Below are 17,133 nucleotides of genomic sequence, written 5' to 3'. Positions count from 1 at the left end.
ATTTTCCCCTTTATATCTTACATTCAACTTGTTGGTAAGTTTTACGGATTCTACCTCCATAATATCTTTCCCATCTGTCCTCAACCTTTCACTCACAAGGGCTATTGTAATAGACTCTCTTTAGTCTCTTGTTTACAATCTCTCTACTTGCCAATCTATCATCTAAATAGCAGCTAAAGTAAAAAACCTTCAGGGGGTCCCAATTGCTTTGGAGAAAAAGAAAATAAACTCCTCAGCCTGGTATTTTAAGTCCTCTTCAACCAAAAAATCTACCCTTCCAGATGTATATCTCATATCATTCCCCACTTCACATTCTATTTTCCAATCAAAATAAATTATTAGCTTTTCCTCAAACTTGACATTCTATCTCCCACCTTCTATGCATTTTTAGAAACTGTCCTTCATGCAGGAGTACACTCAAACTACTTCATCACCCCACCAGTGTCTTCATCTTTCTTTAGGGTTCAGCCAAGAGCTCATTACTTTTGTGAAGGATTTTGTGACATGTCACCCCAGTTTTCTGCTCATCTAGTTTAAATGCTCTCTCCCTCCTCAAATTATCTTACATTTATTTATCTTTTTATATGTTGTACCTTACCACCAGAATGTAATTTCCTAGAAAACAGGGGATATTTCACCTTTTTTTCCTTTATATTTCTACACAGTGTCTTGAACATAGACAATTCCTGATAAATGTTTGAATCAAATTGTTATTTAACATAATCAAATAAAAAGTAACTAAAGGCAGTTCTTCAGTCATCTTCATAAATTCTTTCAATACCATGGTATATAGTACACCAAGGTTCTGTCACTTAAATTCATTTATCTTGGATTTTAACTTCCTGTTGATAATTTTTGATGTGTATTTTCCAGGTTAAGAATCACTCTCCTTAATAGAAGAGCAGCAAAATAGTAGATGAAAAGTTCTGCCTTCTTTTAATCTACTATTTTCATAATTTCATCTACCTTCAAGCAATGATCCAAGTCCTTCTCTGACTTTCCTCTTTTTACCAACATAGACAAAAATTGATATATTTTACAAAAACTGTCCTTGGAAGTTTTCACAATCCTTAGTTTATTTTGGGCTTTAGCATTCCTGGAATTAGTCCTATTGGACAACATTCCTCTATTAATTTGTTTCTAGTTATTTTGCCTTGATTCCCTTTTCTATACTTCCATCTTTTAAAGCTCTGAGTTGATCTATACTTTTCTCTGTTCAGCCTTGGAATCACTCTTTATGCCATCAGGCCTTAATCCTTGAGTGTCTCATTCTTCTTGAGTTTATTCTTGTAAAAATTTTTCTATATTTTCTTTGGACTCTTTAAATATTCTCTACTTGGCTACAAAGTCTACAGTAGTCATCAGTTAGTCAATATCCACCATTTATCCTCATTGATTATGAATTCTAAAATAGCATGATCACTGATTCTTAACATTGCAATTATTTCTATTATGGTCTGGTTTTTCCTCATTGGGCAGTTTGAATATATTTCCTCTTGACACGTTCCCATTTCTACCCCAGTCTTCATTTTAAAGGGTGAAATTACCACTTCTTAGCTGCTTTGTCTTTAGTGGAAAGACAGAGTGAGCAATGTTGAACAGATATATTTGGAGTTATTTATCACTATTATATTTTGCTTCTGTACCAGCCTTGTGATATGCTTCTGGAACTCACTTATTTTCACATTTTGACTGGGTACTTGGCACACCACAGTATCTGTGTTTTTTCCTTCCTTGGAAGTTTTCATCTAAATTCTTTGCATGACACTTCTCCAGTTTGGTTCATGGATTTCCATACAGGGGAACAAAATCTTGAGCTAATAGTGATGTTCTACTGCCCTTTTTATCTCTTGAATAAGGGATAATAGTTCATTGCTATATTCTATCCATTGATTATCTTCCATGAAGATCTCAGTTATACTTCTGAGTTTGTACTAAAAAAGTAAATATCCCAGTAGGAAAATAGAAAATATTTAAATAGTAAAAATGCCATATATGTACCTTTCTGTTTGAATGATAATAGACAATTTTACTAAGATTTGAGGAAGCAAGGAGGAAAGGAAAAGCCAATGGCATTAAAAATAATGTGTCTCCATATAATTTACTAATTCAAATATTTTTCGTTTGGGGCCATAGTGTGAAATACAATTTACTACATCTTCAGATATTCCTGAGCAAGTCATTTGATAAAGTTGGTATTGTTATTATGTGGATCTGAGAATTTCTTAATTTGGGGCCTATCAAAAGGATCTTGTACAGATTTTTAGCAAGGTCCATGAACTTGGATGGGAAAAAATGACATCTTTATTGATGAGGAGTAAATGATGAGGAGTAAACTGAGGTCTGAACCGAGATGGGTCAGTTCCTTTTCTCTCTCTCTCCTTCCTTCCCCAAAGCAACCAAGGGTGGGTTCGGCAGCAAAGGAATTTGCCACTTAATGCTGTATGGAAACATAGTCTTTATTGATTAGAATGGAAACACCGGAGAGCCGGTGGGCAAAATGGCTGCATGGTACAAGGCCAATTTTGCAAAGAGTAGATTTTTGAGTTCTCTCTTTTATACAAGAGCACAATCATTCAGATGTAGTGATGTAAGGAGGTTCCTGAGAGTGATGTAAATAAGATAAGGATTCTCTTGTTATCTTTTGGGGACAGACAGAAATCTCTTCCCAAAAAGGAATTTCCTGATGCCATTTGGTCTATCTGAGCAGATTAGAATGGGGGCTGTAAAACCCTGGCCAGCTCAGATAGCCCAAACTAGTTTGACCAGATCTTTTATCAAAGGTTCAAGTCCCAAAGGAAGTTGGAGATCAAACAAGGAATATCAAGGGGCTACTGCCCTCAACATTTATTTTTTTAATTATTTTTTTTTTTTTTTTTTGAGGCTGGGATAAAGTGACTTGCCCAGGGTCACACAGCTAGGAAGTGTTAAGTGTCTTGAGGACAGATTTGAACTCGGGTCCTCCTGAATTCAAGGCTGGTGTTCTGTCCACCGCGCCACCTAGCTGCCCTGACATCTTTATTTTTACTAACCTTTGATTTTTTTGTAATCCTATTCAATTTTTTAAAATTCATTTCAAAATATTATTCAGAGGAGTCCAGAGGTTTCACCAGACTTCCAAAGAGCTCCTTATTTAAGTCATGTTTGCAAGTCTATTGAGGAATATACAGGTCCTCTACAGTTGATTTCTCTCTCTCTCTCATCAGCTGCATTTTCTAAGCCAAATGTTTTAAAATAATGTTGTGTTTATTGGACTTTCTCAAAGTTGTTTATAAGAAATGAACAAGGGTAGCAACAAAACAAGAAGCATTTTAGCTTTATCAAAAACAGAATAGAGTCAATCTGTTGTTCACTCCTTATCATTGATTTATAAAAAAGTGATTCAGACCTGGAAGCAAAAAAATTTTCTATACTGAGAGAAAACTGGTTTCCCTGGAGATGACTGCAGTAAGTTCCAAAATGGTAAAAACTAAGGCTTTATTCATCAAAACATGCAAAGTGGTTGAAATCTAATTATCAAGAAAAGAAGTCCAATAATTTTATTCTAGAATATATTGGGCTTTAAGAGACTATGTCCATTATTAACAGAAGTTTCTATTTAAAGGGATAGTTAAGTTCCTGCAAGAGACAGAAATGTTCAGGAGTCCAGTAGGGTTGACTGTTCTTGTACAATGTGATTGGTTAAAATATTTTTGAGAAATTAATATGCTTCAGTGAAGGAAAATATCTATTGAAATGAAAACTTGTATTGAATCTTCTTTCTATTTAATTTAATGAAAGTCATCTGATAGAATTCATCTGTTTTACAAATTCCCTCACCAATATCCAATAGGGAACACAAGTAATTTAGTTTCTGTTTGCAAAGATATATTAGATATGTTAGAAAACCATAAACTAAGGCAAAAATGGAGCGCTTTATGCCCTTATCACACTTAAGATGAGGTTCTAAAATAAAGGCAAAGTTAAGTTTCAATTAAGAGCTTTTAAAAAACACAATTCTATGTTCTACCTTTTTTTTTCTTATTTCAATTTACCATGATCCAATGCCAACAAATAATGGATTCAATTGGCACCATATGCTTAACAAAGTTAGCTTTTACAGAAACTTAGCTTCCACAGCTATAGGCTTTGTAACAGCAAATTTGACTTCTAGGATAATTCTGAAACAATAAGGGTATTTGTTGAAAAACAGAGAAATTTCAGTTTGTATGGGTACCCATGAAGTATGTAGAAATGATACAGGATTTGAATGAAGGAAAAAGAAAAAAAGAAAAAAAGGGAAATAATGGAAATAGAAAGACTTGCAAAGAGGCTTTTGCAATACTTCAGGGGACAGTAATAAGTATATGTTTTAAGATATCATGTAGGAAAAAAAAAACATCTGGTAAAAATCAAGTTAATGAAATATTTTATTTCAGGATAATATACTTGCTTTCCATTATTTCCCCACTTACCATCTGGTCCTGGTGGGCCAGCAGGTCCAGGTAGCCCTGGGAGTCCTGGTTTTCCATCTATACCTGGAGGTCCTGGGTACAAGGCTGGAATTCCTGGATCACCTATAAAACCCTTGGCTCCCATTTCACCTGGAAGGCCTCTTCGTTCATCTGAATTTCATCAAACACAAATGGACATCAGAGCTTTAAAATTGTTTCTGAACATTAATATTTATATTTAAAATTATGCTCCTAGTAAGATATGGTGGTGAAGACTGCTATTCTTTCTACTGGGGGGAGTAAAGTACACTAAATTTGGCATTAATATAATGAGTTCTTAGGAACAGAGGACCCCTGGGTTGTCTAGGGACACAGGAATGAGTGGGCCCTCTGAATTATGACTATATTTTTAGACTAGGCTAGGCTAGTTAAGATGTAGAGAGACCTGCTCTCAAAAACAAACAAATAAATAAATAAATGTCTTCCAGAGAAGACATATGAGTTACAAGTTCCAAAGAAGGTCTAAATGCAGCACTAGCAAGTTTTTTTTATTTATTCAGTCATTAATTTATGACATCATTATAGAGCCAGGACTAAAGCCCAAGTTTCCTGTCCACAAATGTAGTATTTTTTTTCATTACATCATACTATCACAATGGACTAGTTTTAGTTTGTGAACTTAAAATTATGGATCTGAATGCCCTGAAATTCTACTAACAATAATTGAATAAAATAATTGAAAACAAACAAAAATAAAACAAGTATCCTGTGAATTCTTAGTTTTTATTTGAAAATGTATTAAAATAACTATATTCAATCCTTTGGAACTGAATTTTTAGGATGCTAGGATTTTCATTAATATGAATATTTGTTACCTCCGTCTCCTATTGTTGTCCCCCGGGGACCTGGTTGGCCAGGGTCTCCTTGTGCACCTGGACTTCCAGGGGGACCATAAGCCCCTGTGTCTCCTGGTTCACCTCTTATGCCTAAAATCCCAGAGAGCAAGTTATTCAAGTTATTACATGTCAAAATGATATAAATCACATTATAGAAATCTTTTCAGTTTTTACTAACTGTTGAAAAATATACAACTGGAAGGGAGGTAAAACCAACATGGGGGAGTAAAGGCAGAAAAATATATAACTGGAAATTACAAGGATTTCCATGATTTGGAGAATAGTTGAACCAATTGTGGTGTATGGTTGTGATGAAATACTAGCGTGCTATAAGAAATGATAAGCTCATTGATCTTAGAAAGGCATAAAAAGACTTCTTCAAAATGATAAAGAGTGAAATAAACAGAGCCAAGAGAACACTGTAGAAAGTAATAGCAATATTGTTTTAAAAATAATTTTCAGTTCGTTATTATAAATACTCAAATTAAAAATAAAAGATATATGAAGTAAGATGCTATCAACATCTAGAGAAGGAACTAATAAATAGAAGTATATTTATACAAAGGGGGTGTGTATATGTATGTATGTGCATATCTATCTATCGATCTCTTTATCTATCTTTGTGGCTAATAGAATTAGACCTATTTGTGTTAATGAAAGGAATTTCTAGGCTGGGGGTGGGAGGTAAGGAGGTGGTGGTGAAAAGAAAAACAAAAAGTAAAAAAAAATTTACACGATGACTTGTATATTTGGAGGGAATAACAAGTTGTATACATGGCAGATCTACAATTTCAAGTGTAATCATTTTTTTTATTGTACTGTGTTATGGAAATTCTAATTTTGTTTGTGAATTGAAAATAAAATTAATTAATAAAATTTTCTAAAAAGGAAAAATATACCAAAATGTTTTTAACTAATTTAAGTTACCAGAATTATTTCAGTAGCTTTTGAATAATACAAATCCTAAATAGGGATAAAATTCTATGTAATTTATTCATACAATGTACACTGGCATTTGCGTGAATGTTAATATGCATATAGGTATGTGTATATATATATTAATTTGTAATTAATTTCCATAAATGTGTGTATTTTTTATTGCCAGCAAGCCATCTATTTTCTCCTTTTTACTAAGCCATTCGGGGAATACTTTTAGATATTTTAGTTTGCTACTAGACTCATCCAATTGCCACGTGGAAAAGAGATTAAACTTGTTCTGCCTAGGACCTGAAAGGTAAGGAACAATTGACAGAAATTATAGGAAAGCCTGTTTCAGGAAAAAAAAAAATTTTTCCTCACAATTAGAGTTGCTTAAAAAATAGAATATTCAGCTTGATGGGTAGTGTGTTACCCTTCCTTGGAGGTGGTTAAACACTTGTCAAGGATGTTATGGATTGAGTTTATGGTATGGTTGAAAAGTTAAATTCTGAAGTCTCTTCCAATGTTCAAACTCTATGTTTAATATGAATGCAGCCTAATAAAGATATGTGTTTTCCTCTTTATTGTGGTAAATTCTATTAAGTTTTATTCTTCAATCTGCCAGACCTCAAGAAAAACTAACTAAAAACTAACCAATTGACATTATGCCTTATTGATGACAGAGGATTGCCATCTAGTGGTCAAAAATAGAATCACATGCTTCCTACCCCATATGAAATTCTTGTTTTTGTTTTTAAAAGTCCCACTGGTTGACCTGGAAGGAATTTTAGAGATCATCTGATTTAATTTTCTTTCTTTACAGGTGAGAAAATTGTGTCCAGATAATTTAAATGACTTATCCAAAGCCATGAGGTGGTAAATATCAGAATCAGATTTAAAGGACTGGATGCTGTTTTCATCACATAAATCCTACCTTTTCAGAAAAAAGATTTTCTTTTCTATCCTATCCCCAAACACTCTTCAACCTGATAAATATTCAAGAAATGTATTGTGGTAAAAAAAGTGGGTACTGTTTACATTTTGTTCTTTAAAAAATAAGAATAATGAAATGCTTTAGGAAAATAGACAATTAGGTCAACAATAAAAATTTGGGGAAAAAAATCTATTCCAAAAGACTACAAGAGAAATATATGACAACAAAGATCTGAGAACACTTTTTTAATGGAAAAAAAGCTGTGCTGAAATAATTTAAATTTCCTTTTTATGATATAAGTTTAGTAGGTTAAGGAAATAAAGTATGCTTAGTATATTTTGATTCCATAACACATTTGATAATATTTTCCTGATAGCTTCAGGGAAAGATGAAATACTAAGAGTGATGATTAATAAATGGTTCAGTGTCAGTTTCCTAATATGTAAAATGAGGCAGTTGTATTAGATTATCTATATGGAGCCACTGAGTTCTAAATCTATATCTTATTTTTCAGTTAAAGTCAATATAGGGACTTTATAGGGAGGACTATAAGGTTCTAGTCTGAACTTCATTATACATTTTCATCAATGATTTGCTAAAATATAAAGAATGAGTGTTTATGACATTTGCATAAAAGAGGGGAAGTTAATCCTATAGACTACACCATTCAGATTCAAAATGATTTTAGTAACAGAAATTCTAGGATGAAACTGACAAGATGAAATTTAAAACAAAAAGCAATCTATCTTTAGGTTCAAAAGTCCAACAGCAAAAGAACATAATAAGGGAATCATGGAATCAAAGAATCACTGATTTAGGGACTTTAGAGAGCATCTAATTCAACCTCACTATATAAGGAGGTTAAGAGTTTTGTCTATCACAATAATGGAAGAGCTGAAACTTGAATTCAGGTCCTGTGACTTCAAAGCCAATCTCTCCCTTTTTTTTTGCTGAGGCAATAGGGGTTAAGTGACTTGCTCAGGGTCATACAGCTAGGAAATATTAAGTGTCTGAGGTCAGATTTGAACTCAGGTTCTCCTGACTTCAGGGCTGATGCTCTATCCACTGCGCCACCTAGCTGTCCCCCAAAGCCAATCTTAAGATTGGAACTACTTCATGAGAAGAAGATCTGAAAGTATATCACAAGTTTAATATTGTGACTTCTAAAAAAAGTTGATGCAATTTTGAAAAATTAATATAAATATATTATACAGTTGATGGCTACTCAATCATTAAGCATTTAAGTGCTTACTATGTGTCAATAAATGTTGTTGCTGCTAACAAGGGGAAAGCCAGTCCTTACCCTAAAAGAGCTAATTTTTTTTTTCCCCCTGAGGCTGGGGTTAAGTGACTTGCCCAGGGTCACACAGCTAGGAAGTGTTAAGTGTCTGACACCAGATTTGAACTCGGGTCCTCCTGAATTCAGGGCTGGTGCTCTATCCACTGCACCATCTAGCTGCCCCAAGAGCTAATATTTTAATGAGAAAGCCAACATACAAATAATTATGTACATGTAACACACACACACACACACACACACACACACACACACACACACACATATATATATATATCTGCACACATATACATACATATACCTATAGTAAATGGAAGGTATTCTCTAAAGGAAGGTCCTGGGAATGTTGAAGAGTGGAGGAGAAGAAAGGAAAGTCTCCCAGAGATGGTAAGATTTGAGCTGAGAAGGCAGAAAAGCAAACTAAGAGATTGAGGTGAGGAGGAAAAGCATTCCAAACAAAAGAGGCACAAAGGCAACAGAGATGGGAGATGAAGTATCATGGAAAAGGAACATTAATTAGATTAGCATAGCTAGACTATAATTTGTAGAGGGAAGTATGAGAAGCCAGGAAAGATATAATATAGGAAGTCAACAAAAATGACACAAAGCAATTACACTTAAAAGTTCAATTAGCCAAATGTAAAAAGGAAATAAAGAAGTTACCTGAAGAAAATAATTCACTAAAAATTAGAATTGAACAAATGGAAGTGAATGACTCAATGAGACATCACGAATCAGTCAAATAAAACAAAAAAATGAAAAAATAGAAGAAATGTAAAGTATCTCATCAGAAAAACAATTGACCTGAAAAATAGATCCAGGGGAGACAATCTAAGAATTATTGGACTATCTGAAAACCACAATGAAAAAAAAAAAAGAGCCTAGACATCATCTTTCAAAAAGTTGTCAAAGAAAATTGCCCTGATGTCCTAGATCCAGAGGGTAAAATATCCATTGAAAGAATCCAGATCATTTCCTGAAAGAGACCTCAAAATGAAAATTCCAAGGAATATCATAGCTAAATTTCAGAATTGTCAGATCAAAGATAAAATACTGCAAGTAGACAGAAAAAAACCAAAAACCAAAAACCAAAAAACAAGTCAAATATCAAGGAGCTACAATCAGGATTAGCCAGGATCTAGCAGCTTCCACTTTAAAGGATTGAAGAGCCTAGAATATGATATTCTGGAGAGCAAAGGAGTTTGTACTGCAGCCAAGAATCAACTATACAGCAAAATTAAGCATTATCTTTCAGAAAAAAGATGGACATTCAATGAAATAGGGAATTTCAATTATTTTTGATGAAAAGACCAAAGCTGAACAGAAAATTTGATGTTCATATACAGAATTCAAGAAAATCATAAAACAGTAAAAAGGGAAAAAAAACTGTTGGGTTTTTTTTTTGTTTGTTTGTTTGTTTTGTTTTTGTTTTTTTTAAGGTTAAGAAGTTTATGTCCCTATATGGGAAGATGATATGTTTAACTCTTGAAAGTTATATCTTTATTAGGGATATATTTAGAAGTTGTAGGTACAATTTGACTTTATTGTGACGATATAAAAAAAGAAAAGAGGTAAATAGAGGAGTGAGTTTATGAGGGAAAATAATAAATTTTGTTTTAGATATGCTGAATTTGAGATTTCTCTATTTGTTGTTTAATTGTTTATAGACATGTCTGAAGCTTTGTGATCTCACTGGAGGTTTTCTTGGAAAAGATACTAGAGTGATTTGCCATTTCCTTCTCCAGCTCATTTTATGAAAACTGAAAGCAAATGGGGTTAAGTGATTTGACCAGGATCAGCTAGTAAGTATCTGAGGCTAGATTTGAACTCATGAAGATAAGTCTTCTTGACTCTAGGCCTGGCACTCTATCTTTTGCACCATCCAGTTGCCTAATTTTGAAATATCTTTGAGATGTCTAGTTCAAGATGTCCAAAAGGCAGTTGAATGGTGTGGGATCATATCTCAGGATTGCTGTATGGAGAGTGGCTTGGAGGAGGGAGAGATTGTGGATTGAGTGACCAAAGAGGCTACTTTTAGTCTAGAAGTGATTAAGTTCTCAATGAGGGCAAAGGTTGTGTGTGTAAACAAAAGGGAACAGATGGAAGAGATGGGATAAAAACAAAATCTATGAGACTAAATAATAGGATATGAGACTAAGGGGGAGAGAAGATTGATCCCAAAGTTGTGACCCTGAGTAAGTAGAATCCACAAAAATGGGAAAGTTTGGAAAAGAGATGAATATTATTTTTTATGGACTGAGAGTGATACCTACAATATATCCAAATAGAGATGTCCATCAGACTCTTGTTAGAGTATAGAAAGGTATTAGGAGAATAGAAAGAAAAGAGAAGGCATAGGAGAAAGCTTTGGGAAAGACTGCACTTAGGAAGATAATGATTCTGATCCAGGCAAAGAATTATTAGATAGGAAGGGAAGCACGATCCTGCAATGATATGGAGGTCATGAGAGAAGAATATATTTAAAAGGAAGGTGGTACAGATCAATAGCAAACACTGCAGAGGGGTCAAGGAGAATAAAGACTAAGAAAGCTAATTGGATTTAACAATTAAGAGATAATTGGTAATCCCAGAGAAAGTAATGTCATTTAAGTAAAGGGGATGGAAGCCAGATGGCAGGGAGGTTTGAAGTCAATTCTTTTTATGTCTTTGTGAAGACATGGGAAGTGAACACACCATTTTCCTAAGATAAAAAATAACTCTAAGCAATCTTGGTCTGCAAGCAGCTTATATGTGAAATTGCTTAATGAGTCTTCTCCCAATGTTCAACCCTTCTACTTCTTTTTATAAAGAACAAAACTAGCAGAGATGACATACAAACCTTTTATTAGAGAGGGATGGGGTGAATATGAAGGTGGTCCAGGGGGACCTCGGTCACCAATATCTCCCTAAAGATGGAAAAAGAGAAAATTGTATATTTAGAGAAAAGCCTTTTAAAGTATTTGGAAACATACTTTCAAAAAATAAAGCTTACACCAACAAAAAAAAGACATGTATTTGCTTAGGGGTGTGTACTTGAAATTACACAAAACCTCAGTTTAAGTTTAAATGTTGATTAAGCTATGAATAGGTAAGATGTGGTATGACATACTCACTGTTATGTGTCTAAGGAAATAATTCCATAACATCTGAATTATTCTCAAGATTCATTTTCAAGTCAATAATATTTATTTTTTCTCATCTTTTCTAATTTTACTTCTATACCTGCTTTTTTTTTTCTTTGATATTTAGATCCTTCAAATTGCTGAAAATTGATGTGTTTCTTCTAGTCATATCTTTCAGTCAAGACTTAACATATGTTCTTTTGACCTTGCCCTACTAATCCAATTGTTGCTGAGTTCTTTTTCGTTTTGTAATTACAGCTGTGGTATGTGCTCCACTGTGGACAAATAAAACATATAATTTACAAATAAAAGCATACTTCTTTTATTAGACCCCTAACTCAGGGTACCCAAATAAGATTAAACATTCTTTCATCATCATTAACAATGTTAATTCTGAGTTTCATTAGTCAATGCTAGTTCTCATCTTTCTTCCTCATTCCTCATTCTTTTTATCATCAGGAGACATATTTTGGAGGAGACCATTTCTTTCCCCAATCCCCCACCTTTAGCACGGTAGTAAGAGAGGTGGAGGAAATTTTCCTATCTAAAGGTTTTCATAAAAGAAATGAGGATGGGGGAGACTACCAACATGGGTAGTTACTTTATGTACAAATAAACATTCACAATTTATTGAATGTTATTTTACTCTTACAATCAAAGATGAATTCTCAGATTTATAATACTAAGACAAGGAGGCAATTGATGGGAATATATTCTAATCATAGGCATAAAGAATAGGAACACAATCTATGATTTAATTGATACAGGGATAGTTAAGGAAACTCTATCCATGTAGGCTGGTATAATTTCTGCAATTTAGAGTGTTAGTTACTTCCTAGAGTAGTGGTGTCAAATTCAGGCAGAAAGGGATATATATGTGATGCTACATAATTGACTTAATATTTCACACGTAATGTTCTCCATGTTTAATTATACATTCATTTATTTTGTTTAATATTTCCCAATTATATTTTAATCTGGTTGCTGGCTACATGTGCAACTAGCTGGCTTAGAATACTGAGAAATTAAATGATATTTCAAGGTCACACAATGTCAGAGGTGTAGTTTGAAAAAAGTCTGTTGTGTATTTTTATATTTATGAAGCAATAATGCTTTTCAGATTCTAATCGAACACAAGAAAAATAAATAAAGACAATATGATCAAAAATGAACATAATTTCTTGACACTTGTGATTAAGATATATTACCGGAAGTCCTTTAAAGCCATCATATCCTGGAAAGCCAACATCTCCTCTGATTCCCTAAGGAGAAAAAAAATCCAACACCAACCATGAATAATAATTATTCATTTAGGTATTTTTTCCTTAAATATCTTTCAGATTTTTATGGCAATGTATTTAAAAAAATTTCTAATTCCCTAGGGACAGTTATTTACTACTTTTTTGGGGGGGGAAATTGTTAAGTTTTCCCTTACAGATGCGTATATGCAGAACTGTGAAGGTTTTTTTTTTTTCAGTCTAGGAATTTAATTTGTTTTTGCCAAAGTCAGTTATAGGAGAATCTCCAAATAAACAAAACTACATAGATCAATGAAACAAGCTATAAATTATTTGGCTTCAGATTAATCAAAAAAAAAAAAAAAGACATGTATTTGCTTAGGAGTGTATACTTGAAATTACACAAAACCTCAGTTTAAACTTGACTAAACTGAAATTAGTTTAGTTTTGGGCTTTTGAAAGTAGGAACAAAGGTTTAGTTTGGTTTCATTCTCTTTGACACTAGGTGGAGCTTAAGATTGAAAAGAAATGACAGAATTTTCCAAATTTTCCTACTTTGCTTTGTTCTTCAAACACACCAACATATGATGCAGAAATAAAACAATAATTTGTAATAGCCTATATCTACACAGAAAAATGAAGTGAAAACTTAGAACTTAGTGAAATGAACTTAGGTTCATTCATTTAATCTGACAGTATAGTCAATAGAATCTCATTGACCAAAATATCATCCTAATTAAATTAGCATCAGATCAAAAAAAAAAAAAAAAAAAAAAAAAAAAGCGCTGTTACTCAGAGCATTTTGATATATGTGTATCATAATTATGGTTGCCTGTTTTTCTTTAGTGAAACCCAATGGATAATTCAAATATAGGTAATTTTAAAATCTTCTTAAATTCTTTTGACTTGGAAACATTTGCCTTTTTTTTTTTTTTTTTGAATAAGCGAGTCATTTCCCCCTCCCAAATCTTTGTGAGGATTGAACATTTTACCTTGTTTTTCAAGCAATTATACAAAGAACATAGATCTAATGAGGATTAGATTTCTGATCATGATCATTTAATTGAAATTGTACATATAAATAAAAAAAGATACCAAAGATTCATATTATATCATGCCATGTAAACAAAAGCCATAGTCACCTGACTTAGTCATTCTGTGACTGCACTACCACCATCATGATCAGTCTAAAATATCAAGCAATCATGATGTTTTGTGAAATAGAAATCAAAAAGGAATGCATCAAGTTGTCTTTTTTGGGAAGACAATGAATTTTCCTACAGTGTATTTGAGTGAAGTAGGGGGCAAATTGTTTTGTATGATTGGACATAGCAAAGGAACTGAAAAAAATAAAAAAATCACACTAAGGACTCCTTCTTGGCACTGGAATTCATAGCATATTTTAAATTTTTTTTTCAGTAATTTGGAAATTATATAAAAAGATTCATCTTGTAACAACTATGATGGTTTTGGGACTTGTCTGTGGGGAGTCCCAGCCATAGTTAAACAGATAGGAACTGATGGGGAGAGGGAGTATTGGGATTTCATAAGTAGAATACCCAGGGTAACAACACAAGGATGGTTCTGGAAAATGATCTGAAGAAATAGTTCTGTAAAGAGAAACTTTTGTTTAGAATCCCACTGAGATATAGTCAGATTTATTTGTTCAATGAATTTATATTTAAACATGTATGGAAAATCAAAGTAAGCCCTTCCACCTATGAATCTATGATCTTTGTGGATAATAAGGGAAGTACTGTAGAGCAGTAGAGGAACAAATTTTGTTTTAGTTTTTAAAAAGGAAAGAGGGTATAGGTTGCAAATTCTACATAATCAAGCTTGACATCCATTCCTGGCAAAGTATTAGGATATATTTATAAAGGGTAGTTCTTATGAAATGATCACTACAAGTCAGTGTAATTTCATTAAGAAGAGGTCATGCCAGACTAACTTTTCTTCCTTTTTCAACAGGGTAGCTAGATTGTATCTCAAGGAAATATAGTAGACATATTATACTTAGATTTCCAAAGCATTTGATAAAACTTCTTGTCATTATATAAACAAGAGGATGGAACATGAACTGGTTGATGATACAGAACTGGTGAATTTGGAATTGGTTGAACAATCAGACCCAATCAGTAGACATTAATGGCTCCTTGTCAATTTGGATGTAGAGTACCTAGTAAAAATCCCAGAAACCTGTCCTATGCTGTTCAACATTTTTATCAGTGACTTGAATAAAAAGCATAGATGACATACAATCAAATTTGTAGACTGAAGAGACAGTTAACAGGACGGATGGTTTTTCTATGAAACCTAAACTGAAATCATTAGTCTCCACTTCAAAATATTTATGAATACTTTAAAATTATTTTCTCGAGTCTTGTAACAGTGTATATGAAACTCATTTGCCTTAATAACCACTTCTAACTGTGACATCAGTTGAAATTCATGCTGGGATTTAACATAATCATGCTCACCAGAAGAATATATGAAGGATTGGCTATTAGAACCTAACTTATGGGCCTGATACTCCCAAATTATAATTAAGTTCTCAAATGAAGATTTGTAGCAGAACAAGTGTAGTTAAATATCAATCAGAACATTTCTCTAGCCCTTGCTTATTTTGAAGTTAAAAAGTCAACTTCAACCAAGAAACTGTTCCTAATCTAGAAAGAGAAATAACAATACTATGTGTTTTTAAAAGTTGTTAATTATTTATTTGCATGTTAACATCATGAATACTCCTGTGTAATTAGATTTTCTCTCCTCAAATTTCTTTTGGGATTTTTCCCTGCCTATCCATTATGATCAATTTTCTCCTATAGCTTAGGAAAAATTGAGCACTCTACATATGACAAAATATTTTGGGAGCTTTGTTAACCAGAGTATGCTCAGTGATGAAAGACTATAAGACACTAAATTCTGGATATTTTCTGAATTTTTGACTCAGCACCATTTTGGGATATGAAACTCTAATGCTTTGCTTGGGTTCATATGCCAAATATACCATTTAATCAATGGAAAGGAAAACATGCTTGAATTTTCTTTAATGTGAGACCTTTCAAAATCATGGTAGCTTTTCAGATAAGCTTGCTCTTAACAGCTCAGAAAGTTAATGAGTTTTCTTGAAGTGGACTTGGAGATTTAAACTCCTTTGACTTCAATGATTTTGTGGGGTTTTTTGGATCAAGTACTCACAAGCCTTTCCATTTAAAATAATCATCTAGGAGAGATTTGAGGAAAAAGAAGAATTAGGGTTTCTGAGAAATTTGATCAATAATATTTAATTTTAAAGGAAGGAAGTGTTGAATTCAAAGTTGGAAAGAGTACTGCTTAAAGAACTTCTATAAACTTATAGGAAAAGAAGTGATGTGTATATTAGTGATAGAAGCCAAAATCTATCCTTGGAGTAAGTTTTCTTTCCTTTTATGCTTTCTAAATGTATTTTTAAAATTGCTGTTACAATAGATTCCCTAAAGCTACAACTGGTTTCTAATTACATTTTATAATATTAAATGTCTGCACACAGCTGAACAGACGGCAGGAGGTAACACAACTTGGCAAGCAAGACAGCATATATATAGTAAAAGTGGAAGTCACATATCATAATGTTATATAGCAGAATGATAGAGTCATTTGTATGGGCCCCAACTATTTCCTATTCTACTTCGTTCCATTCCCTTATCAAATAAACCACGTCCTCTTAGCAACTGAAGGAGTTCCACTTGACAGAAAGTATCCATTGTTTTCCAAGCTGTTCCAACTGTGCTATATTAGATTAGCCAGAAATGAACATCTGGGCCAGGCTTCATGAAATTCCAAAAGAAACAATGATACCATGTCATTAGAGCATCTGCATGATACAAATGGCAAATTCATTCAGTAGGGATTTGTGACAGTAGGCTGTACATCTCATAAAATCCACCATCAATGTTTTATGAAGAACCCTGGAGGTTCAGGTGAAAAGGCATGGATTAAAGATGAGCAAAAGACATTCTGATTTTCAAAAGAAAGTGAATTCCTTTGGATAGAGTCCAATTAAGTTGACTTTGATTCATGACAAAATTCTTTGATGTAGTAAAGGAGATGGTTTAGAAAGGAAAATTGATCATTAAGAGCCAGCATGGCTTATGATAAACTAATCACACTTCCTTTTTAAACAAGGTTATTAGAATTAGGCTACTACATCAAGGGAATGGAATAGGCACTTTACACTGTCATTTCAAGTAATGTTTCTTGGGTTTTCTTGAAGTGGACTCTGATTTGAACTTCTTGACTGTTATGATTTTTGT

The 17,133-nt window shown here is 33.2% G+C and overlaps 1 protein-coding gene across 2 annotated transcripts in view; it reads right to left on the bottom strand.

Annotated features, from left to right (window-relative positions):
- COL4A2 (collagen type IV alpha 2 chain) overlaps positions 1–17,133 on the bottom strand; it is a 276,248-nt gene that overhangs the window by 78,024 nt on the left and 181,091 nt on the right. For both annotated transcript variants that reach the window (XM_074299526.1, XM_074299527.1), the window contains exons 17-20: positions 12,809–12,862; positions 11,318–11,384; positions 5,309–5,419; positions 4,455–4,604 (exon numbers count right to left, since the gene is read on the bottom strand). In XM_074299526.1, coding sequence (XP_074155627.1) covers positions 4,455–4,604; positions 5,309–5,419; positions 11,318–11,384; positions 12,809–12,862 — 382 coding nt within the window. The remainder of the gene's footprint in view (positions 1–4,454; positions 4,605–5,308; positions 5,420–11,317; positions 11,385–12,808; positions 12,863–17,133) is intronic.

The sequence above is a fragment of the Sminthopsis crassicaudata genome, chromosome 3 (genome assembly GCF_048593235.1).
Source record: "Sminthopsis crassicaudata isolate SCR6 chromosome 3, ASM4859323v1, whole genome shotgun sequence".
In the NCBI taxonomy this organism is placed as follows: domain Eukaryota; kingdom Metazoa; phylum Chordata; class Mammalia; order Dasyuromorphia; family Dasyuridae; genus Sminthopsis; species Sminthopsis crassicaudata.
Note: the sequence above shows the minus strand (reverse complement) of the source record. Positions and strands in the feature narration are given on the sequence as shown.